A 26,910-nucleotide genomic window follows, 5' to 3' on the forward strand; every position below is an offset into this window, starting at 1 on the left:
GTATCCCTGCAACCAGTTGGAATCTTTTTATTTTTATGTTCCAAGGGCAACTGGCTGTTCTTTTAAAGCAAGTTCCAGACTTATTCAGATTTGTAGGTCCCAGAGTTTACTCCATTTCCATAAATGGCTTTGCTATTTACATGATATAGCTCTGTGAGTGTACTCATGATTGGCATCTCAATGCTGAACCCATCAGCAAGTTCTGCTAGCTAGCTCTACCTTCAAAATATACATGGTTCATCACCTGTTCCCCCCAGGCCAGCACACTGTTGAACCTTAGTCATATTTTTTTATGCCTGATACACACACACACAAAAAAACCAAACACGGAACACTGATGCTCAGAATAGAGAAGTTTAATTGAGAAGGTATCGCCCAAGATGGCAGGGGACAAGGCCTCAAATCCTTCTTCCAGCAAGCATTAGTATGGGTTATATAAGGGAAAAGTTTGCAGAACAGGGAATGCAGGGGTGAAATTGGTAGTTTCACAAGTTTCAATAAAATCAAGGTTCCCAGACTTATTGATAATAGTGGACATCTGGTGGACCACCGAGCAAGCTATGGTTCTGCAAATCAAGCTTGTAAATCACCATGTGTTGCTGTTAGCTCATTTTCCTACAACAAAGATAACAAGGTTATCAATGATAATTGATACTTTTAGGAATGGGAACAGGAAGTATGCGTGAAAGTCTGGTCAGCTTAACTAGTGGAAAGAAAGAATGTGACCTTTTTTGTTGTTGTTGTTTTTGTTGTTGTTTTAACTTTAGGGAGGAAAAATGATCCAAGCCTTTTACAAGAGAAAGTTCTTTATTAATTCCGTTATAGAAACTCTGTTACAAATCCCTACTGTCCATTTTATTATTCCTCAATCTTGAAGGACTACAGATGATAACCCATCTGGTACTTACTGCTGAGAAGGAGTGGAGGATAGGGGATGGAGGAATTAAATTGTTGCACCTAAAATTCAAAATATTTACAAGTTCCAAGGGTAAATTCAAGACTGTGTAAAAACCAAAGACTGTGCTCTTTTTACAAATATTTTATTGTGACATTTTGAAGCACATTTAATCATAGCATAAATCATAAATAAGATCAGTAAAATGGACACTGAGAATTTAAGCATCCCAGAAAATACAGATTCATAGCCCTAGGGGGTCCAGGGAAACAATCCTGAGTACCTGCCTTTTAATTTCTGGTGCTTCTGGGGATATTTTTTGAAGCCAGGATGCCTGTTTATGAACTTCTCAACATGAGTTCCAACTTCACCAAAGGCATTAATGCAACACAGTAGGAAGTATTCTCCATAGCACACACCCCACCTTACTTGGTTAGGGTATATTCTAGAGCAATGTGGTCATCAAGCACTACTCTATCTAAGAATTCTATTCCTTTTTGCTGAAGGGAAATGACCTAAGCAGTTTCATTAGCTATAATCTTCAGGGTGATAGACAGCTTTCTAATTATGTATTCATGAGCTTCTAACTCCCATCAGGGTAAGAAGGTTCTGCCAAATGTGTACCAAAATCCATCTTCCTATTATCCAGTAAATAGTAATAAAACTCTCTCTTAGATCTTGAGAATAATTTTATAGAGTTAGTCAAATACTTAATTTCTTGGAACCAATGGATAAAAAGACATGTGACCAGATATCCCAGTAGACAACCCTCCCTCCAATTCCAATCATGTATTTACTTCTTCAAAGAGTCCCCACAGACAAATAGGTATCCTGTCAGAGAGTGTAAAATCCACAATAATTTTTAAAAATTGAGCTCTGAGTCTCAGGGCAAGGCTTCCTAGATTAGATCAAGCCATGCATCTGTAACCACTGGGGTTTGAACTTCTGATTGGTGTTTTATTTATTGAAAACCAAGATAAGAGTCTGGAGTTTTTGAACAGACTCTTAAAGATATATTGTAGGAGGAGTATGGACTCAGAGCATCCTGAATATTGAGCCCTCCATAGGTCAAAGAGGAAGAGTGTGGTTATTTTGTTGGCAGACTTGATCAAGATGGTTACAGGAGACAGGAGCCTAGTAATCAGGGTTTTCTCTTACACAGAATTTAGCTAAACTGTTACTGGTTAAGAGGATGTCTAAGTGGTCTGTTAATTTTGGTATTACTGAAAGGCTCAGGATAGCTCATAACCTCAGGGTATATGACAAAAACTCAAGTTTTAGCATGGAGAGATTCAGAAAATACCAGGGGAGGTGGTACATGTGATCTTGGGTTGTCACCTAGGCTCTATATATCACTTTGGAGGGTCTTTTTTGATATCTCACAGTAAAGTTAGTAACCATGGAAAGTTTAGTAAAGCCAAGGGGTTGTTGTTATGGTCATAAACCAAGAGGGATTTGAGTAATATACCCAACAATCAGTTAAATGTCCTGCCTTACAGGGTTTGAGAGATCCTGATCATAAAGAGTTATTTTTCTATATGAACAAGGGTGAGGAAAACAATAATATAAATAGAAATCATATTGGTTAGTTCCCAAGGAAATGATAAAAATGTAGCTAAGGAAAATAATGTCAGTAATAATACATGTGAAATCACATTTTGTCTTGGCCAGTTATTTTTAAAAGCAGTTATTTTAAAGAGAAGGTTTAAGTCTGTGATCAAGTTCTTTGTCCCCTGGTCTTTGGGTTCTTTGGAGTCAGACTAGGGTACGGCTAGCTTGAGTTGGGTGTGATATATCCCAGGTAGCCATCAGAACATCATAGGGTCTGTAGCACTTGACAGAAAGTTGGTCCTCAGATCATTCTTCTTTCCAGGATTTAAGAAAGACTCAGTCTCTAGCCTTCAACTGGTAGAGAGGTACAATTGTGGGGAACAACAACCTGTTGGAAACAAACTCATGAATAGAAGTCAAGACCTCATTTAAGGTTTCTAAATAACCAATGATTGTGATTCCCCTTCTAGAGTCAAGTCTCCCTCTGGTGGGGTACCTAGACTAGTCTCCCACATATTAATTCATATGGGATGAACCAAAGTCTGCTTCTAGATGCCACCTTTACTCAAAGCAAAGCAATAGGCCACACCTTAGTCAAGTTGGTCTCTTGGCACATTTTTACAGTGGCTCTTTTTAAAGTGAGATTCATCTTCTCCATCTTTCTGGTATATTGTGATGTCCATGAAGTGTGGATTTTCCAAGTCGAGGCCCAAGACTGAATACTTGACTTATTTTAGCCACAAGGGAAGCCCCATTACCACTTTGTATAGACATAAATGGTACATATCTAGAAATTATTTCTTTTGATAAGGCTTTAGTTATTTCAGAAGCCTTGTATGTATGGGAGAAAATGAACTGATATTTAAAATTTCCAGAAGCCCTTGCATCACAGTACTCTGTTTGCTAGTGTTCACCAAGGCTTCACCCTTAGTGTTGAATTCCCTTTCACAAGTTTTAGGCTGAGTCTTTGAGGTACTTTTGGCATAGACTGAACATTGTTGAGAAATCTTGTTGGACAGGACTCTGTATGTTGGGGCCTATCTGGTATCTCTGGACCCACTGAAGGGTGTTGTTCCACTGGAATGGGTACTCCAGTGGAATTATCTTAAGAGGTCTTTTAGTATAGCCTCTGGCACAAGAGAAAGACATCTCAGACACCCACTCTTATGTCTTTTTAAGTCTCAAAGGGCATAATGGAGCTGGTATTGATTGAAATCAGTTTGTGACACAGGTAGAGTCAAAAGATCCTCAAAACTCAAGATTCGTGCAGCCTTTTTAGCAAGTTAGTCAGCTAGTGGGTTTTCTTCAGCCATTGGTGTCTCAGGCAACGAATTATGATGACTATTTTCTTTGGTTCATTAATATCTTATAATAGAGCCAAAATTTCTGAAGTGTGTTTGATATCCTTATTACTTAAGGTGAGTAGGTCTTCTTCCTTCCAGATAACCCCTTGAATATGAACCACGGAGAATACACAACTGGAGTTAGTATAAATATTGACCACCTTATTTATATACAAGTGTAGAGCTCTTCTGAGGGCAATGAATTCAACCTTCCTGTGCTAAGGTGCCAGAGGGTAGGGCCTTTGCTTCAGTGGTCTCTTGAAAGGTGACAGTGACACAATTAATCTGGCACTATTCTTTTTTTTTTTTTAAGTGCACAACTTAATTTAGTATTACACAGACTTGCTTCTAAAAATGGACAATATTGACAATGACATGCACAAAAGTATCTGCACGTGAACAAACTGGGTAAATACAGGAAGTAGTGACATTATGTGCCAGCAAAGGGGAAAAGCACACTTTAGTCAGAGCAGAGTGTGATCTCCTACATTTAAGGCAGAGGTTGTGGTGGTGGGGAGGGGGCCAGCAAAGCATTTAAATCATAGACAGTGCTTGGTTAAGCAAGAAAAAACACCCTACCACCGGTTCCCAAAGATCGAAATAGCATTTCAAAAAAGAGGAACACAAGGTACGCAGCCCCCTTCCTTTTGCTATAGCAGCTGGCCTGCATCCACAGCTGCTCTCCATCCCAGTACACTGAATCTGGCATGTAGGTGAGGGCCAGGCAGGGGAAGCCAGTAATGAAGAATCCCAGCATGCTGTGTCCAGGTAGCTGAGGCTTAACGAATGCCTGGCAAACATTACCCCTCATGTTGATATGTCTTTTGTTACAGAAATGACTGGAGTAGTCCCTCCCCTAACCATGGAAAACATGTTATAAAGCTTATTTTCTATCATTTTTTTTAAATTTTTTATTGTTGGTTGTTCAAAACATTACATAGTTCTTGATATATCATATTTCACACTTTGATTCAAGCGGGTTATGAACTCCCATTTTTACCCCATATACAGATTGCAGAATCACATCAGTTACACATCCATTGATTTACATATTGCCATACTAGTGTCTGTTGTGTTCTGCTGCCTTTCCTATCCTCTACTATCCCCCCTCCCCTCCCCTCCCCTCCCCTCTTCTCTCTCTGCCCCCTCTACTGTCATTCATTTGTCCCCCTTGTATTATTTTTCCCTTTCCCCTCACTAATCTGGCACTATTCTTGATCCATGAAATGTACTGTCAGTGAAAAGCCTATGTCTGATGTTCCCAGTGGTTTGTTGGTCAGGTCTAGTCCAATGGAAAACATTTATTCAGTTACTGAACATAATCATCAAAGCCGATGGGCAATAAAGTGGCAGGATTTAGGGTGGAAATCACTTTTAATTTTTTATTAGGGTTCTGTCTAACAGGATGGCTTGGTATCCTCCCAATCAACCTCAAGTCAGTCAATGATCTCTTTTTATTCTAACAGTGGAAGGACACCATGTGGGCTGTGGGTGGGTAGATGGGTGGGGTTCATGGTGCTGCATGCCCCAGAGTGAACATTTCAGCTTCCTGGAGAACATCACAAGTTGCTGCTACTGCCGAGAGGCAAGGAGGCCATCCTTTTGCAGTTTGATCCAATTGCTCTGACAAGTCAGCTAAGAGTGGTGAAAAGGACCAAGATTGTGATTTATTCCCCCAAGTCTCGGTCCCTGCTTTTCATGTACAAAAAGGTTCAAAGTCTTTCTTAAATTGGAGAAACCCAGAGCTAAACCAACAAACAGTTTATACTTTATCTGGTAGAAAGCAGATTGTCATCCCTCAGTCCATTGTAAGGGTTCATGGTGTCCTCCCTTTAAAGCTCAGAAAGAAATTTGACAATGAACATTGAGTTAGGAATCCAGATAGGACAAAATCTGACCATCCCCAGAAAAACCACAATTGTCAATAGGTAGTAGGGCTGGCTACCTGGGCAATGATCTCTTCAATTGTGGAGCTAATTTCTTTAGGAGCTCAAATTCTAAGTTTTAACAGTCTCCTTGGTCTTTTTCTTGGAAATTGTATATTCCCTCTCAGCCAGGAAATTTAAGATCTGAACAATATTTTCAATTAAAGCTGCCTTGTTCTTACTTACAACCAAATGTTAGCTACATATTATGGGAGGATCACTTCTTTTAACTGAAGGTTCCTTAGGTCTCTGGCTAGTATTTCCCTAAAGATTGTGGGAGAGTTCTTAAACCCTTGTGGAAGCACAACGTAACAAATTTTTTGTTTGGCTTGTGGTTTGGGATCTGCCATTCAAAGACCAATAACTCTTTAAGAGTTTTCTTCTAGTGGGATGTAGAAAAAGTCATCCTTTCAGCCTAGTACAGTGAACCAAGAGAGTGCAAGGGTTGGGAAGAACTGAGTATAGATTCTGCACCATGTTATTTTAGGCCCTGCGGGCCTCTACAGGCATTCTTCAGAATTCGGCCATTTCACTGGAAGGCTAGGGATATTATATAGGGAATGGCATGGTCATATTAGACCTTAACTTAAAAAGGCCATCAGAAATAATCATATTACATTTTCCTCTTTTGTAAGGGATATTATTTGAAATTAGATATTTCATGGTCTTTCTTTAGGAGCTCCCAGACATGTGTGTGATCCAGGAACATTCTGACTTCCTGTCCACCCATACTTCCTCTTTCATACCCAGTTCACGATATCTTCTGGTACCTCCAAGGAGTCCTCAAGTTATTCTGTAGCAATAGTTGGTTATCCAGCCAGTTATCAATATCAGGCATGTTCAGGTGAAATAGCTATTTCTAGCCCATCTTTTGAGAAAAGTTACCTGTACATTCAGTTTTGCTAGGCATTCCGGCATAGATAGAAAGCTGTGCTTTAAGTTCATGTTGCCAAAGTGGCATTCCAAAGGCTACGAAAAAGGCTTCCCCTGATAGCCAGTTACAATCATATGGTTTTTTAAATCAGGAGATAGGCATGTGTTAATTACAGAATAAGTTTCCTTCTTTTATCATAAGATTAATTTGATCCTCCCTGTCATTTGTAGTTAAGGCTCCTCTAGTGATATAAGGAGAAATCATATTAAATCTAAGGGAGGGAGAGCGTGGGCTTCTTAATTTGTGTGTGTGTGTGTGTGTGTGTGTGTGTGTGTGTGTTGCTAGGGATGGAACTCAGGACCTCACAAATGCAAGTGCTCTACCACTGAGTTACATCTCCAGGGTTAGGTGTGGGTTAGGCCAAATTAAGTGCCCTCATGGGTATAGGAGAGAAAACCATTATAGACTTTTCCTCCCTTCTGAATAATTTCTCTGTTACTATATGCTCCCATTAGGGGATGGAGTGTCTGCAACCACCAGTTGAGGAGCTTGTGATAGCAGAGCCATTTGTGGACTTAAAACATTTAAAGATTTTTCTCTATCTTTCTCCCATTCTGTATCAGCGACGACAAGCTTAAGTTTTTTTGCCTGCTGAATGATGATTTTACATCTGCACCAAGCAGGTCCACTTTGATAAAGTAACAGGAAGCCTTCCCATTTGCCTTCTCTCTTACAAAATACTTCTAATTGTCAGAAGGTATAATAGCTTAGGGTCCTATTTATGGGCCATTTTTCTCCTAAGCCTAAAGCCTATTAAGCAAGGGTTCCTCTATTAAATTTTCCCAGGGGATCCTTATACATGAAATCCAAGAAATTGAATAAAAATGGAAAGAAAGAATTTTGTAGCCACATGTCCCAAGGCAACTCACTCAACAGTTTCAAATTGAAACCAAGGGCTGGGAGGTGTAGCATGCATAAGGCCTCATATTCCATCCCCAGCACCACAAAAAAATTTTTTTCTTAAAGAAAAGAAAAAGGGACAAAAGTTATGAAACTCATGAGTTTCTCTGCTTCAAGTGGTTGTGCACCAAAAGTGACTGGTCGTTACAGAAGACAGTCTGGAGAAATCCCCTGGACAAACAGTACCTTAGCACTTGAGGGGCTCTCCAGATGTCCATGGTATTAGGGTCAGTTCACCATGGGTACAACACTCCTGGCTGGCTCAACAAAACTTGCCAGTTAACCCTCAAATCATATTCATGTGCACAATGTATAGCAAGCACCAAACATCAAACACCAGAGTTTGGAATAGAGAAAGTTTAATTGAGAAGGTATCAATCAAAAAGGTTGAGGGAAAGTCAGATCCACCTTCCCCCAGCAAGTATAATTGTGGGTTATACAAGGGAAAAGAGCACAAAAGGCAGAAACTGGTAGTTTCACAAGTTTCAATAAAACCAGGGTGTGTAGTTTTCTTGACTCTAGTGGACATCTGGTGAACCGATGAGCAATCTATAGTTTGGCAAATCAAGTTTATAAAATCACTCTGTGACCCTGTTAGCTCATTCTTCTGCAGTAAAGATACCAAGCTTGTTAATGATAATTGATAATTGATAAGAATGGGAACAGAGAGTATGTGTTCAAGGTCTGATCAGCTTAGGAAAGGAAGAATGTGCTCTGCCCAGTGTTTGATGTTTGGTGTTTGCTGTACATTGGGCACATGAATATGATTTGGGGATTCATTAACTAGGGAGGGAGAATGGACCAAGCCTCTTAAGAAAGAAAACCTTCTATTAATTTCACTTGGGGGGCTCAGTTATAAAGGCACCACATGGTCCGGCCTGCCACCAATGCTTCTTTTTTGACTCTACATTTTTTTCTATACTAAGCAGTCACAGTGACCATTTAAAAAGGGGAAATAATGTAATGCTATTTCCCTACTCCAAACATTATCATGAATTTCCTCAAAAAAGCATTCAGGGCTGGATGTAGTGGTATAGACCTCCAGCAACTCAGGAGGCTAAGGCAGGAGGATTGTAAAGATTGAGGCCAGCTTCAGCAATTTAGAGAGACCCTGTCTCAAAATGGAAAAGGACTGGGGTTGTAGCTTAGTGGTAAAGCACTCCTGTTCTCAATCCTCAGTTTAAAAAAAAAATACAACTCCTTCTCTCTCTCCAACTTCATTTCTTATATACTTGGCCTGGGTCACTCTGTTTCAGCCTTGAGAACCTTCTTGCTTCCACTTCAGTCCACCAGTCTTGTTTTACCCCCAGGGCCTTTGCACATGTTCTATCTGCTGTCTAGCATGCCCTTTGCATGTCTTACTCTCTTATTTTGGTCAAGTCCCTACTCAGATGGTATCTCCTCCAAGAGACCTTACTAGGAAGCCTATCAAGGAAGCACCTCAAATCCCACCACCACTCTCTTAATATGACAGCTTCTGTGTGACACTGTATCAAGTATTTGTTTTTTTGTCTGCCACCCTCCCCAGACTAAGCAGGGGGTTTGCCTTAATCACTGATATGTATCCTCTATTCCAAATGCTCTTTGGCTCATAGTGAATACTCAATAAATATTAGTTGAGTGAATTAAGCAGAGTTATGAGTCAACTGTTTAATCTAAAAGTCATAAGATGGAAAATAGTCTGGCTCACGGTTCTATTTTGTTAATACAACAGTGTGTAACAGTGTTTCAGATTAGTTTAAATTAGGAATTAGTTGACAGCTTTTATTAATTGTGAAATTTCATATAAAAATTACAACAACTTCTGGCTTCTTTTGAAAAATCAATAGATTTTTGTATTGGGGGGTCCTTAGAAAAGAGGGACCTATTAGAGCTTGTCTATTAGAGTTGCTCCTTTCTGACCTGGATTACCCCAGACTCCACCACTCCCTGTTGCCTTCCTGACACTGATGGCATGCTTACACCTGGCTCTCTTTATTGCCTTGTGTTAATCTGCCTGGCCCTGCAGGTTGTCAGGGCCTACAGTAAGCACATATGTGGTAAGTCCTCCAACATCTGTCCCATGTATTTGTGTAATCTTTCCTGTCTCATTTAGAAATGAAACCTGTCCTGTATTCCATCTCTAAGCCATATTCATAATTAGACATGCATATTAGCCTTTGGCCATTCTAGTTAAAGAACAATCAACCTCGCTTGACAAACTCAGTTGAGTTTTCGTAACTGTTGAAAAGACAGAAACAACCAATTGTGTTTCAAAACAGTTTTCACTTTTGGAAGGTTATTTTGGAAAACCTTATTTAAAAAAAAAAAAACAACCTCATAGATTTGAGATATTTTCCTTTATTTTCAAAACCTCGTGAATATTCCGTCCAGATGTTTACCTAAAGTGATTCAATTGTTAGCGGGGGACACACCCATATCCTAAGAAAGAAAATAACCACATTTAATAATAGAAGGTTACATAGTCTACAGTTAGAATAAAGAGAAACACACACAAGCAAAAACTGTGTCTTTTCATTCATTGTATTGCTGTGCCTACATATTTTAGAGGCAAGGATATTTACTGAACGGCTGCTGTGTGTCGGGCACTATTCTAAGCAATTATGGAACTGATATTCTGTCTTAGACTCCAGGGAATCAGACAGAAAAAAACTAAAGAAACATATAGGCAAATGTTAAATGTAGTAAGAGTTGGGAAGTGCTATGGATGAAAAAAAAAAGTGGAGAAGGTAAGGGAGGGCCAGCTGGTTACTATAATAGTGTAGTGAGGGTCAGTCACATTGAAAAGAGCAGGTCCTAAAAGCAGGGCAAGGGTGGCATGTGATTTAGCCAAGTGGGTCTATGGGGAAAAAGCCTTCCAGGATAAGGAAAGATTTAGAGCAAACACCCTGAAGTAGGTAGGATTGTGCCCAATGTGTCAAGGAACAGTGTGAATACTCGGTGAGTAGTCACTGGTAATGAACAAGTGCATGAATGAACACACTATTCTCCAGAGTACGTTTCCATGGGGGTAGTCTAGCCTCCTCAGCTTTAGAAAATTTATCATTATTCTTAATTAACCTGTATTTTAATTGGCCATAACCTGAGCTTTGAGACTCTATGACAATATGCTGTTTCAATTTTCTAAGGGAAACTTAAGTAAGGGCCCCCAGTTGGCCTTGCAGAGGGGATTCAGACCAAGCTATTGTGTATGCATGATGAATTCTCATAAGCTGGCTGCATTTTATTATTCCCCACACATTCTCCCCTTCCATATATCAAACACGAGTGCTTTTCAAAGGCATAGTCCGTGAGAAAAAGAATGAGCGCTGAGATGTCTTATCTTCCTCTTGCATGTTAATTACTCTGCACTAAGTAATGTAGTTCAGAGAGCGTCTTGTGAAAGCCTCCCTAACAGAGCTCCATGTTTCCCCAATGCAGCTGCTGGCAGAGGACTGGCCATTTGGAGCTGAGATGTGTAAGCTGGTGCCTTTCATACAGAAAGCCTCCGTGGGAATCACTGTGCTGAGTCTCTGTGCTCTAAGTATTGACAGGTAGGAATTTATTTTTAAGTCAAGTTTATCCTAAACACCATAATACTGTTGGCTAAGTTACTTAGACAATAAACTATGTAATTCAATAAAACCAACCAGCTTGAAAAACAATTCCATTTTCATCTTCAGATATCGAGCTGTTGCTTCTTGGAGCCGAATTAAAGGAATAGGAGTTCCAAAATGGACAGCAGTAGAAATTGTTTTAATTTGGGTGATCTCTGTGGTTCTGGCTATCCCCGAAGCCATAGGTTTTGATCTGATTACAATGGACTACAAAGGGAGTCGTCTGCGAATCTGCTTGCTTCATCCCATTCAGAAAACAACCTTCATGCAGGTAAATTTTACTCCACCCCCACTTTCTGCTCCGGCCTTATAAAATGTATGGATATTTTTTCCCAGTTCCCCTTCCTTGAGCAGCTATTGATTTATGACTGTCCTTGGCATCAATTAAGAGTATAGATCCCAGTACTGTGGGTTAACATTGACTAATGACCCAAGTGCAAGAATTGAGATCAGAGCTTTTCCCAGAACACCCTAAATCTCAGAGATACAAATAAACCAAGTTCACATGAGAAATGATATGAGTTTATGGTGTTTCCACTTAAAACCATACAAGGACTGACCACTTTACATATCTGCATAAGCATTGGAGGAATGGATGATTCTGCAAATGTTCAAAAGAAGATGCCTAATATGGGTGTGTTAGAAACAGCAAACCTGCTCTCTGTCTCTGATGCTAAAGGGAAGCTACCTTTGCAAAGAATTTTTCATGTTGGCCATTTTTGAAGAATGCTTTGTAGTTGTAGTTTTCAGTCCTGGGGATTGAACCCAGGGCTTAAGCTTTCTTCGATGGAGCTAAAGATTCAGAGCCCTTTTGCCATTTCTACTTTTTATTTTAAGACAAGGTCTCAGTAAGTTGCCCAGGCTTGGCCTGGAGATTGTGATCCTTCTGTCTCAGTCTCCTGAGTACTGGGATTATAGGGATGTACCACCACACCTAGTTTAATTTTGGGTTGATTGGGAAATAGGAAAAGATTGATGACACCAGTCTCTAAAAGACCGATCCTAAATATAAAGACCCTGTTCAACAGAATGGATTAAGAGAATATGCAAAGGGGCTGATCTAACTATAGCCAAAAATTATTTTCTATTTTATATACAATAATACTATATAAAATTTATCTGTGTATATCATAGTAAATAAAATAATTTTAAAAGGACATTAATGTGAAATTGAGAATAAGATTATTACTTATTTATTAGTAAAAAGAGGGAAAAGTGCTGTATCAGTTATATAAGATATTCTCCAACACAAATATATGTGGAATAATAGTATTTTTTTAAAAAAAGATAACAGAGCAGAAAAAGAACAAGAGAAAAAAACATTTCATGAGCACTTTGAGTTTTTGAGAGCTTTGATTTATACATTTTATTACCCAAATGGTTAACATAGACCTTTTCATGTCAGTTTCTCCCATTAAACACAATAAAAAGTTAAAACTTCCCCTAAATACTAGGATATTGTTACACATTCAGATATAATATTTCACACAAATAATACTCTTAACTATAATCTATGTAAAGATGAAACACTGAATCACCATTTATTTCAAATTTGGTCCAGCTATTTAAATTTTATGCATAATCACACTGTACTATTTCCAAAGAACTGAAATATTGTTCAGAAAAGCTTCACTTAATATATTACTTAAATATTTGTGGACTTAAAGATTCTATATAGCATTTATAAAATGGATCTACTTTAGGAGATAATCGCCCCTTGATGAATTTCTTTTTAGGTTTAACTTTTGGTATATAATTTTTTTTTAAAAAAAAGAGGAATATTAACCATAGAAAATTCCCACTTCCCCATAGTTTTACAAGACAGCTAAAGATTGGTGGCTATTCAGTTTCTACTTCTGCTTGCCATTGGCCATCACTGCACTTTTTTACACCTTGATGACCTGTGAAATGTTGAGAAAGAAGAGCGGCATGCAAATCGCATTGAATGACCACCTAAAGCAGGTAAGAAGGTGCCAAGGTTGGATGGCTTGTGGCTGTCATTACCACTAGAGAGATGAAAACTGATTTTGATGAGAATAAACTAAAATTACATGCCAGAGCGCATTACCATTTTCTTCCTCCAGGTTATTTTTTATTATAAGGAATATTTATATTTTATCTATTTAGAAGTAGTCTATATGATCTAAAAGAAGAGAAACCATTACTTTTGACAGATGAATCTTTCATCATCATTTTAGTTCTAATTGATATTAACTATTCAAAAGAAGAATCAGTGTTCTAAATTTTTACAAATATCGCTGAATTTAGTTAAGGGATATCAAATATGCTGTTTGGGAAGAGTGTATGCTGTATATATAAAAGGTTCATGTTTAAGGATCTGACTGGTTTTATTTCAGAGACGAGAAGTGGCCAAAACAGTGTTTTGCCTGGTCCTTGTTTTTGCCCTCTGTTGGCTTCCCCTTCACCTCAGCAGGATCTTGAAGCTCACTATTTACGATCAGAATGATCCCAACAGATGCGAACTTTTGAGGTACGAAAGGTGGAATGGAAATCATTTTGTAAATAAATGCCACGCAGGAGTGTTTTCATCGATCCCTTTCACAGGCACACAAAATACCACTTTTTTAGTCCGTAGGGAGCAATTAAGACTCCCAATTTTACACTCCTGTTTGAGGGGGAGGAATTAAGGGGGCCTGGGACAACCCTGGGAACACACAGACACAGCGTGATGAGTGAGTGGCAAGACTGACAATGTCAGAGCTGATTTTCCCTGACACTGGAAATGCTTTCTTTTCGGCCATCCTCAGCACTTCCCAATGAAGTTGTATTTTAAAAAAGGAAAGTTGGGCTTGGGAGGGGACCATGGGAAAGGGCAGTGGAGATGAGACACCGAAGGAGTGACAGAGGCAAGGGACAGCGATCGTTACTAGCAAATTAGTGACAAATTCAGAACCACTGGATCTAGGCAATATTTTTCCCCCTCACAAAAACACAAAAGTCTGCAGTGAACACATACTCAGAGCAGCATCTTTCATAGACATGTTATGGGTTTTTGTCTGTTTGCAGCTTTTTATTGGTATTGGATTATATTGGCATCAACATGGCCTCCTTGAATTCCTGCATTAATCCAATTGCTCTGTATTTGGTGAGCAAAAGATTCAAAAACTGCTTTAAGGTAAGAGACTATTTCAAAAGAAAAAGCTCTTTGTAGCATGACATCAAGTATAACCCTTTGAAATCATCAATATTTATATCTGTAGATATCTGGCAAATTGTTCTTTAGTATTCCCTTGCATTATATCAAGGGTGATTTTTAAAATATGAATTTGGCTTATAAGTCACTCGAGTCAATTTTTTGCCTCTAAATCCTAGCCAGCCACACTCCCTGTTGCCAAAGCCAGTTATTCTCATGGAATTGCTCAGAAAATTAATAAAAGTTACACTCATTGATGTGGGACAGGTGTCACATGATAAATAAAAGCTGAACGTAAGTAAATCTACCATTCTTCTATTCTTGGTAGATTTTGAACTATTTAGACATAATTCATATTATGATATGTTAGTCACTTTTTTACATGGGCTATGAGAATAGCAAGTCAAACAAAGAAATCTGAATCAAGTTCCAACTCTTCTTTTCCCCAGTTTTATACAACAGAGATGTGCTGCTCCTTTGCGTGTCTCATTGTTCCTCATGTAGCTGCTGGCACTGTAACATCCATCCACCCATCCATTCACTCCTTAAACAACAATAAAAAATGCCCTCCTCTTGGATGGGCATGATCCATTGTCCCTGGTATTTCATTTTGGGAAGCCAAAAATTTGGCTTCCTTGTAAAAAATAAAGCAATTTATAAAACTCTTTGGCCACTCAGATTTTAGATCTGAAAAAGAACTTTTCTCAACTCCCTCATTATACAAAACAGAAAAGAGTGAACCTCCCAATCTCCCAATTCCTTTCTTTCTTTCTCCTCAGCGTAACCACTGAGCCACATCCTCATCCCTTTTTATTTATTTTTCATTTTTTATTTTGAGACAAGGTCTTGCTAAATTGCTTAGGCCTCACTAAATTGCTAAAGCTGGCTTTGAACTTGCAATCTCTCCTCCTTAGCCTCCCGAGCCACTGGGATTACTGGCGTGCACCACCATGCCCAGTCAACACAATTTCTTATAGTTTCTCAGAAAACAAACAGAATGAACAAAGTTTTGGATTTTTAAAAAGTCCAAGGAAAACAAAACTAAATTAATACAACTGAGACGCCTGCAACTTCATAGCTTTATTGTGTAACAACATTGAAAAGGTGTTTGAGGGGGCTAGCATTGTGGCTCAGTGGTAAAGCACTCACCATGAGGCCCTGGGTTCAATCCTCAGCACCACATAAAAATAAATAAATAAAATAAAGGTATTGTGTCCAACTACAACTAAAAAATGCAACTGAAAAAAATAACAAAGTAATATTAAATTCATTGATTTAGGAAGATGTTTATGATACTGTCAAGTAAGAAAAAGCAGGTCATGGAGTACACATATAGTACAATCTCATTAAAACAAAATACACACTCATAAACACCTGCCGGCATCCAGTCGTGTATGTGATAATATTTCTGTTTGTAAGGGGAAAAAGTTTTAAATTCTACATTTATCAAATACTGTGTTTATCAAGTCATCAAGAGTATATATCAAGAATTAAGAGTAGTTTTCTTACATGAGGAATTTTGATTATATAGTTTTTTTTCCTTTATATTTTTTAGTGAAAAATTTTATAAGAATCCACTAATATAATTATATCTCATTAAGGGGGAATTAAAAGAGCATTGAAATAAAGGGCCCCAGAACTCCCAGTTCTGCAGAGAAAGTCCAACCCTAGAGAGCAGGAAGAGTGGGGACAGAGAGTCATGTGCACATATGACAAGCTGCTTTGTTTTGTAGTCATGTTTGTGCTGCTGGTGCCAGTCATTTGAAGAAAAACAGTCCTTGGAGGAAAAGCAGTCGTGCTTAAAGTTCAAAGCCAATGATCATGGATATGACAACTTCCGTTCCAGTAATAAATACAGCTCATCTTGAAAGAACGAATATTCACTTAATCTCATTTTCTTGATTTTGGACAGACGTCATTAAAACAAAATGAAACATTTGCCAAAACAAAACAAAAATCTGTACGTTGGTACAAAACCATGTAAAAACGTAAGCAGGGTTATTTTAACACTCATCCTTACACCTGACATTTTATGAGCTGTTTACAATATGAGAAGAAAATCAGTGAGAATTAAGGAAAGCCTCATTGTGAAAGCACTTAATTTTTTACAGTTAGCACTTCAGGGTAGTTCTTATTAATTGTTTTTAGTATACTCATACACACCTTAGATTTTAAAATGAGCTCACTCATAATTCCTGGTAAAGAGGTTTATTTTTAAATCAGATTGGTCTGAATAAAGGAAAAATGTGCCACTTATTATGTAAGACATATTTTTAAGTAAAGTTTCAGTTGCTCAATTTGAAAATTTAAAAAATCCTTTAATAAGCAACTTTCTAATGAATGGCATCACATCTTTGGTCAAACTGTAAGTGAATGCAAAATGAAAAGAGTTTAGCTAGTTTATTTTTTGCATGATAGAAATATTTAGGAGATCAGGAGAGAGTATCAGAGAGAGAGAGAGATCAAGGGTAAGTTTTTAAAAATCATTACATTCTTTGCATTGAAATGAAATCAAATGTCAGGAAAGAAAGAGAAGGCTTGAACTGTTATCACAGAAGACTTTAAAATCTCCCAGTCACATGATCTACAAAGAAAATACCACCTACAGTTTTTTCAGGATTACTGCATATTCTTCCTTCGGTATGGTAGTTTATTTGTTTACTTTTGTCATCTGTAAATACTTAACTACACACACTACATGTAGATGATTACACAAGGGGCAGGCCCCTGTGTTCATAGCTTTACAATGGAGATTCCAGTGACCCCAAAACGGACAAAATGTGAATTGCCTGGCGCAGTGTCCACACAGCAAAAGAGCAAGGCGCACCGTGCCTCCCTCCTTGCTTTGGTCAAAATGATCTCTAGCTCTAAGTATACTTAGAATATTACTTTCTAAAATCATACAAATTAACCAATTTAACAGCTACCTGTGAGGCTTATTACTAACTTTTTAATTTTTTTTTTAATAACCAACAGAAAGGTGTTCTTGACGTGGTGCTTTTCTATCACCAGAAGGCAAAACTTCTTTTTAAGAGTGTAAAAAAACCTTCACTTTGTGCATTCTGATCTAATTTTTTAATCTCTGCAGCAAAGTGCCTTAGATTAATTTGGGATGAGTTGTGTTTGAAAGTATGTACAAGAGAAAATGGCAGAGAGAGGAAATGAGATGGGGTGGGAGGAAACCCATGGGGACCGATTCCCATTCAGAGCCTGGAGTTCGTCATGGCCCCGTCACATCAATGCGAAAGGTCCTGATTCTGTTCCAGCAGAACACAGTTCAGTGTTCTCAGAGCGACTTCAGGAACAAATTGGGCCCAAGAGCTTTCTGTCTTAAAATATAACAGAATTTCCAATTTATTTCTTTTAGGAAGTCAGGCCACATGTTGGAAATAAGCTAGGAATGTTGTTTTCTGCCAGAATCCAATGTGACAATACAATAAGCCGAAACTCAATAATGTGGCAAAAAAAAGAGAGGGGGCAATAATTAAATAATTAGTTCAATGCCACATGGATTATCTTTGCAAATTTGTTTATTAATTTCTTCTCAATCACTTTTTCAAATGCCTGTCATCATAAAAGACATTTCAGATTTTCAACTTTAAATCAACTTTGGGCCATTTAATTGTCTTCACAGTTTATGAATAGATCTTTTTTTCCTGTTTCAATTTTAGATCATTTTATTACCATTTACTGAGATTTTATATCCTAATACCCTTCTCGTTTACACTCCAATGCTGTTCCTTCTCTATGTCAGAATCCCGATTTGTATCATCTTGCCTAGTCTTAAAGCTGAAACTAAGAAGACTTATGCACTATTTGTAATAAAATGATATTCAGTAGCTTTTCAAAAAAAATTGTTCAAAATTTTGACATACTGATAAAGGGTGGTTACAAACAATCATGATTTCTTTGCATGATGAAAACTAAGATAGAAAAGTGCTACTCTGACTTTAAAGCAAGTTTTCTAGTATAAAGAACTATTTAATATAACAACAAAAATGGTGTTAACATGGATCTTATAGCTAAGAGATTTGCAAGTGATTTTAACCTGTTTTCTTCCTTATTACTCACTGCTAACATGGGTATAATTTCAGACACCTTTTAATATTAACAGCTTACACATGGCCAAAGGAATACAGTTTATAGCAGAACATGGGTATGCTGTAGCTAACTTTATAAAATTGTAATATAACCATGTAAAATAATTATATATTTTGTCCCCCCACCCCCCGTGGTCATTTAAAGTGGCAACTATTGTAGTTGCTGTTTCCTTATTATGTAAACCAAACCAATAAAATTTGTTTAAAAAATAGCTTATTTTTCACTGTGCAGGCACTAACTCATTAGATATTGAATAAGTATTTAAAGGAAATAGAGATGTAACAGTGGACATTATTTATGTTAAACATACAATTATCAAAGAAATATGAAAATTATTAAAATGCTACATTTCTTGTCTTTAGACTATGTTGTTGGTATGTTTCATTGTGTGAAGAACCAAATGTACAGACAGACATTGAAGTTCCCAAGGTCAATTATCTGGATGGTAGTTGCCATGGCCTCTTAATGTCTTTCTCTGGTTGCTACTTTGGGAGCATTTCACTCTTTAACCATTATTGTACCATAAACAAAGGGGAAAGACTGAAACTATATTTGAGGATTATCCATTTCATTTCCAAATCTTATTTTAGTGTTTACTATATGCAAAGCAGAATGAAATTATTACAGGTTAAGCATCTCTCATTAGAAAATTTGAAATCCAAAATGCTCCAAAATCCAAAACTTTTGGGGCACTGACATCATTCCACAAATGGAAAACTCCATACTTGATCTCATGTAACAGGTTGCAGTCAAAACTCAGACCACCAAATATACTACTATATATGCTACTAAAAAATGATCTTCAAGTTATGTGTATGAGGTGTAAATGAAACATAAACAGGTCTCCTGCTTGAACTTGGGCCCTAAACCCAAGATATTGTATTATGCATATGCAAGTATTCCAAAATCCAAGAGAGAGGCTCAAAGAAAAGCTAGAATAGAAAAAAAGAAAGAAGAGATAGTGAATAAAATATTATAGATCACAAATGCAAAAGGAATGGACAGAGAAGAGTTCAGAAGAGACTAGAAGGAACAAAGAAGACCAGTGTCATTAAAGCCAAAGGGGAAGGAGAAGCAAATCAAAGGTGTAGGCTGAGAATCTGAGTACAATGGTAACAGAAACCTGACCTTGGAAGGTGGTGACTAGACAAACAATGGGGACCTTACCTGGAGCTGATTGTGAGGTACACATGTAGTATGAATGCATGTGTCACCTTAGTGCTAGAGAAGAATTAACTTATATAAAGACAGTGGATTAAACATATTTTTTTATTCACCTGCTATAACTCCACTAAAATGAGGGGAAAAAGTAAAAGGTATAAACTCACAAGGACAGGGATGAAAGAGAAGACACCAGCCAAGCAGAAATGCTAGCCAAATTCTGTAAGAGGACAACCAGATAGATAAGGGACAGCTATTCTGGCTTCTGCTTTCCTCTACCAGGTGTCCACCTGTGAGTTAGGCTAACATGTTCCATGATCCAGAATGCACTCAGGAACCAGATGTAGCAGACATCTTTGAACACACCAGACTGAAGTGGGGTCAAAAATAAAAGGACTTAATTAAAAGTTTAACATATACTAAAAAAAAAAAGAAGGTGGTTTTTTTATTTCCAGATAATCTGTACCAGATTATGTATGATTGGACTTGGTCACAGCAAGGATAGCAGAAGGTAGAAACGTGGCCCCTTACTGGAACCAGGCAATCAGCAAAGACCTGACTCATAGACAGTGAGATCTCCAGCTCTGATCCATACTATCAATGATTAGTAGCCTTGTATGTCCCAGGCAAGAAAATGAAGATTCTGTTCCAAGGACATAAAAAATCCAAGGGGAAAAAAATCCTACAGATGTCAACACTGAGGATAAGGGGAATTTTCACCAAAATGAGTTATGCCCTGTCTCATTCCACCCACATACATAGAATTTCCAATTTGTCCCTTAATGCCATATTTTTAAAGATAAATAAGTAGGTAAAAGCCAAGAGACATTTTAGGAAACTTTGAAATGGAAGACAGAAGCTGAAACAAACAGGGGGGGGGGGAAGTGGGGAGATTGAGGAAACAGAAAAAGTGCCGGAGCAAAAGAAAAAAAAATCAACAAAACTATCATTAATTTTCTCAGAGCAATAAGAAACAAGAAGCAAAACCAGATGCTGAATGAACAAAAGAAGCACTCCAGAATCAAGAAGCCTGCTTAAAACCTTAAAATGTGCTTGGGGCAGCAAATTTAAACACAATAAAAAAGTTTTTCAAAGGTCAAAATTGAGGAAATTAGAATGTGAAATTACTCTACCAAAGTGTGCTTCAGCACACAAGGAAGGAAGTTAAGGAATCCAGGAAACAGGGGAAGCTAGTGGAGGAAAGAATCAAAATCAGTTCCCAAGATGACAGGGGAAAGTTCTCTTTAGCCTATGAGACTGTCAGTCTGGCTAGGAGCAGAAAAGCAGAGGAAGTCTATCTCTAAGAAGAAAACAGAACAGACATTGCCTGGTACATTGGATCATATTCATGGGAATATGTAGCTGTATAATATATATATATATATATATACATATACACACATATATAAATAGATAAATAGATGGATATGTTCATAGCTATATGACTTGGATATGTTTCATATCTATGCTAAATAAGATTATTTTAACCAAAACTATGATGCATATAAATTGGAAGGAAAAGTATGCTTGATGGGAATGGGGCAAAACAACTAAATCTGTTTTTCCCATAGTAAATATTCTAACACCCATTTTGGAAAATATTTGGGAACTAATCCCGGGAAGATGAAGGTATGCTTCACCTAAGACCAAAAAATTCTATTTGTAGACAAACTGCTGATGCGACCAGCACATAGATACTAAAATGTTCACAGAAACATTGTTTGTTTCAGCCAGAAAAACAAATAACAAATTTGGTGGAATGCTCTACAGTATTTCATACAGTGGCAAGTTCTTCTATGGGTTACTAGTAGACCTCAGAGCTACTGACATTTTGGGCCAGAAAACTGTTTGTTGTAGGGATGGTCCTGTACATTGTAGGATATTTAGCCACATCTTTGGCCCCTAACTGCTGGATTCCAAAAGCATCCTCCCACGTTGTGGAAATCAAAATGTTTCCAGACATTGTCAGACACCTCCTGAGAGGAAGCACTCCCACTGAGAACTGCTGTATTTCAGTATGATTCCACTGAAATGAAGTTCAAAATGTGGCAAAATTGACCTATATTTTAAGGGAATAATTATAGTTGATAAAAATCAATAAGGGAAAGCAAGGAAATTATCCTGCAAACAAGGGTAATTGCCATTCTTGGGAGACAAGGGAATGTTGGGACTTGGAAGAGATGCATGAAGATCTTTAGGCCTTGGAGAAGTATTCTTGTAAATAATAATGATCACTTATTACATTATTTATTTATATAATTATTTTACATATAGATATTCACAATAGTATAAAGCATTATTATGCTAATATATCATACAACATATTTTATATAATACTTGAACTTTTATAATTATTTCAAGTATATATATATGTATATGTATGTGCTGCATATATTTTATTTGAGTATATGTATCTCATGCCCTTTTCTTTATTTGCATTTCACAATTTAAAAAATAAAGAAAACATAGAAAGTAAAAAGCTAACCTATAATTGAAGAATTAAGAAATAGTAGTAAAAGCATGTTATTTTAAAATATGGAAAGGAAAGCATGAAAAAGCAAAGGAAAAAAAAAAGAAAGTTATCATTTTCAGGGTGTGGAATTCATGACAGCCAACGCTTGTGGGCCAGGAGGTTGCTATTTATTCATGATGAGCTTCATTGCACTGAACAAGGAGTGTGTTTGTATATCTGATTAATAAATATTAAAAAAGTAACTTAGAAAATAGAATAGTGGTGGAGTGGGGCATATGGTCACATTTCCATCCAGGCTAGATTATTTATCCTACTTTTTAATCACAATGGTGTTTATTAATTATAATGATGCTGAGTGTCTGATTCTTTTGAGTTGAGAAAAGTATAAGCAGATTATTTTACTAAATAAGCAATATAGAGGCATTAAGTAATGTTAATTAAAGATTTATTATCCAAGCAAACCCTAAAGAAGACTTTAAAACCATGATATGTTCAAGACAATAACCAAGTAAATTAAAAATGCTTTACTAAATTAATTCCTGAAAGTTTAAAATTTTTGGCAAAATCAGAGGAAAAAAACAATTATGGGTAGTGGAAAGTGAGTTTTGTTTAGTGATATTACAGCTAGTACTTGAAAAATTATTTTTTAAGTTAGGCATGGTGGCATATGCCTATAATCCCAGGAATTCAGGAGGCTGAGGCAAAGAGGATTTCAAGTTCAATTCTAGTCTCAGCAACTTAGCAAGGCCTTGTCTCAAAATAAAAAATAAAAGGCCTGGGGATATAACTCAGTTTTAAAGTGCCCTTGGATTCAATGCCTACTATTCCCACTACAACCCCTCCCCGACCCCCCAAAAAAAAGTTGAGGAGAAAGCCATTAACTTTTGGGATTAGGTGACAATGTTCATTTATTCCCATGAGCAGAGCAAAAATTAATCATACAACATAGAGTGTGGTAAGAACTCTGACAGGAATAGCACTGTGGTACCTAGAATCTATGCCATCTAGAAGAGGTTTCCCAAGGTGAGTAACATTTAAGCTAAAGTTAGAATGAATAAATTAGCCAGAGAGGAGAACAAGAGCAGAGAAGTTCCTCCCTGGCAGCATATGCACAGCCCAGAGCAGAGGATGTCCTCAACACATCCAGACAAGTCACAGGCTTTCAGCTCACAACAGCAACTGCTAACAAACAAATCCTGATGGTCTCGACCCAAAGAACTCACCACTGTGTCACAATAAACTCCCTCTAACACAAATGACCATACACAGACAATACAGGGGAATAGCCCAAAATTCTTTTCTTAAATGTCCACTCCAAAGTGCAGCATCTCTGAAAAAGTGCTTCCAGGAAATAATCCAGATGCGATATTTTAACTCTATTACTTAAAGAATTATAATCAGAAGGATTTCTAGTGTATCTTTCCAAATATTGTGTTTCCTAAGAAACTGTGCCCAAAGTAAGGAAAAGCAATAAAATCATACACAATGATTTATGTAGCTATTTTGCATATTAACAAATGAATTAGTATAAAATATAATTATATTAATATATTACAACATTTTATATGATAAGCTTTTAAAATAGTTTAACTATATATATTTTGCCCTTCTCTGTATAAGTTATACTTCATAGTTTAAAAAGTAAAGAAAATACAAGAAGTATAATACTCAAATCTAAGAGAAAAAATAAGAAATAGCGGTAAAAGAATGTTCTTTAAAAATATGAAAAGAAAGGGCTAGAGTTATAGCTCAGTAGTAGAGCGATTGCCTAGCAAGAGTGAGGCACTGGGTTCGATCCTCGGTACCACATAAAAATAAATAAAATAAAAGTAATGTATCCATCTACAACCAAAAAGATATTTTAAAAAATATGAAAGGAAAGGTTTGAAAAAGCTGGGGTGAAGGGAATTATCAAAAGGAGAAAACAAAATCAGAATATAGCATGCTTTCATTCCTACTGAAAGATTGCTAATAAATATGTAGTGCAGAAATGGAGCTAATAAGTGGTGGGTATGAAAAAATCAGTCCCTTCGGTCATGTGCAAATATGAATAAACTGACGTCACACAACTATTAACTGTATACAACCTATAGCCAGGGTCTACATATAATCAGGTACTTACATCACATTACTTGTAAGTTGAGCAATGAGGGAAGTTTTTCTAACCATCTATTCCACCCTATTTCTAGCCTAACACATACAAACACTCACATATAAACAGACTCCCCATCTCCAACTCCAGAGAGCATTTTTAAAACTCAACACCGGATTGGAAACTAAAACCTCCATTCCTTCCCCCCAGCAGCAGCCTCCTTTATCTAACAGGTTACAGCATGTTTTTCAGTCTGGTTTTCTGAAATAAAAATACCTCTTGAAAATCCTATAAAACTCCCAATACAGGATAAGTAGTAAATGTCCCCTAGTTTCCGTTATTCAAATCAAGGCTCTTTCTTTTGAGGTAATCCATGAAATTTTACAATTATACTTGCATAAGAATGCATTTGCATCTAAATCACATGAAGAAGCTCATATTGATCTGGACTTGTATCATCTAAAATTCTTGTTCTTATTGGCCACACTCAGAGCACTGTCTTCTTTTGCATGCCAAACAGGGCTGTGCTCCCTAGGGTGCCCCAGAAGCCTAAACTTCACAGTGACTTATAGAAAGAAGGCCCTTTTAGCTCTACTTTACAACTTGGATTCTTAATTCCCTACTGTGGATGTCACTAGAAACCAAGAATTTTCATCAGTACAGATATTAAAGAAGTTAAGTAAGGGCTGGAATTGTGGCTCAGCACTTGCTTAGCATGTGTGAAGTACTGGGTTCGATCCTCAGCACCATCTAAAAATAAATAAAGGTATTGTATCTATCTGCAACTACAATTTTTTTTAAAAAAAAAGAAGTAAAAACTCTGTAATCCTATATTGAAATTGAAAATATCAATATGAATTCACAAAGTGTTTTCTCTGAGAAATATGTATTTTCTATTTCTGTCCATTAAAAAGGCCTAAGACAAATGGCCAACATGGTAGCAAAATATACCTCAACTTCCCCAAAGTTTGGTTTCTAAATAACATTTGCCATTGGAAAGAATCAGGCCCCCTTGGAGAATGGAGGATTCCAGTGTTGGGGCAAGAAATGTACAAGATAGGTCTGGAACCTGTTTTAATAACTGAGAACAAGGAAACGACAATGATTAGGGTTATATGAAGACATAGAAAAAAAACTTGAAGGGGGTCCTACTGACTAGAGAAATGACATTTAAAGAATGAGGAAATAATGACTACAATGAATCAAAATACACTAAATAGGTTAAAAATCAACAAGTTCAGTGGCAGAGTGCTTGCCTAACATGAATGAAACCCTGGGTTCGATCCTTACCACTGCTTAAAAAAAATAAGTAAATAAAATAAAAGTATACTGTCCATCTACAACTATAAAATTTTTTTTAAAAAAATCAACAAATTCAAAATAATAAACAAAAAACATAAATGGTTTTTTATTGTACTTTGTAACTATTTCTATGGTAGCATTCAATCATATGAATGCTTATGTAAATGTCTCCCAATTAAACAGCAGTTTCTTAAAGTACCCTATTATATTCATTATAGTCACACTGAAAGAATATAAACATCACATCTCTGTAGATAATGTTATTTGTATAGTGTCTAGCAGTTAGTTAGAATTTTTTTTTTTGCCCCCTGATGTCTCTTACCAAGGTCACCTATGGATGGTCAGTTTTCTGTATTATTCTTTGATAGGTTAGTATAAGAAGCACTTGCCACATACGATCACTCCCTCCTTCTTAAAACACTCTCTTCCCTTAGTTTTTAAAGATACTGTTCTCTCTGCCCTTCTTATTTTCCTTCAAAGGATATTCTTCAACTTTCTAAATTCTAAACACTGGAGTACTCCAGAACTCAATACTCCAATCTATTATTTTCTCTCTACTCCTTAAGTAATCTCTTGCTCTGGTTTTAAATCCCATCTAGGTACTGGTAACTCCAAAAGCTCTAGTGCTTGCCTGAATGGCTTGTAAGAATTTCAGATTCACATAGTCAATTTCTTATCTGACAAAGTCACATGGATGTTTATCAAACTCCTGATATTGCCTATCCAGCTCTCCTTCAAAGCTTATCCTTTCCATAGTTTCCTCATCTCCAGTGATGACAACTCCAGTCTTTTAGCTGCTTGGGACAAAAGTCTTAAAACGATCATGTTTGTGTCCTCTCTCTCTCTCTCACTCAACATATTCTCCATCAGTATTGCATTTACCTTCAAAATATATCTTTAATCCAATGACCACCCCTTTCTAAATCCACTCCTACTACCGTGGTCTAGAACACTATCATTCTTCCCCTTAATTTCTACACTAAATTCTCTGCTTTTTTAATTATTATTATTAGAACCCCTTGTCAAGAGTAAATCAGATCATTTCTTTTCTTTTTTCTGCATAAACCTTTGCTTCCGACCTCAAAAGCTTTCTATCTAGTTCAAAGTAAAAGCCAAAATACAATTTTCATCCCTTGACCTTCACTAAGACTGTTCTTATTAACGTTGCCCATGACCACTATATTGTTAAACCCAATGCTCAGTTGTCCATCCTACAAGGCAATGCAATACCTGGCATCTTGCTACTTCCATGTTTTCGATTGCTCTCTCCCTCCTCACTCACTCCTCACTCAGTCCACATTGACTTCTTTCCTGTTCTTTGAACATGCTCACAACACTCCTTCTCAGCAAGGCCTTTATACCTGTTATCTTTGATTGTTCTCCATTGCTTCTCTGAGGAATCTACTCAAATACCAACTTTCCCAAACCACCCTATATAAAAGAGCAATCCCTCCTTGCCTGGTATTTCCCATCTCCATTCCTC

General features: G+C 37.1%; 1 protein-coding gene across 3 annotated transcripts in view; it reads left to right on the forward strand.

Annotated features, from left to right (window-relative positions):
- Positions 1-26,910, forward strand: part of Ednrb (endothelin receptor type B) — a 46,511-nt gene that overhangs the window by 13,460 nt on the left and 6,141 nt on the right. For 2 of the 3 annotated variants that reach the window (XM_027941581.2, XM_071611405.1), the window contains exons 3-8: positions 10,969-11,081; positions 11,211-11,415; positions 12,957-13,106; positions 13,502-13,635; positions 14,172-14,280; positions 16,032-17,330. In XM_027941581.2, the coding sequence (XP_027797382.1) occupies positions 10,969-11,081; positions 11,211-11,415; positions 12,957-13,106; positions 13,502-13,635; positions 14,172-14,280; positions 16,032-16,166 (846 nt within the window). In that variant the 3' untranslated portion in view covers positions 16,167-17,330. Of the gene's footprint in view, positions 1-10,968; positions 11,082-11,210; positions 11,416-12,956; positions 13,107-13,501; positions 13,636-14,171; positions 14,281-16,031; positions 17,331-26,910 lie in introns of those variants that run through there. The other variant, XM_071611406.1, reaches the window with a different exon arrangement.

The sequence above is a fragment of the Marmota flaviventris genome, chromosome 4 (genome assembly GCF_047511675.1).
Source record: "Marmota flaviventris isolate mMarFla1 chromosome 4, mMarFla1.hap1, whole genome shotgun sequence".
Lineage (NCBI taxonomy): Eukaryota > Metazoa > Chordata > Mammalia > Rodentia > Sciuridae > Marmota > Marmota flaviventris.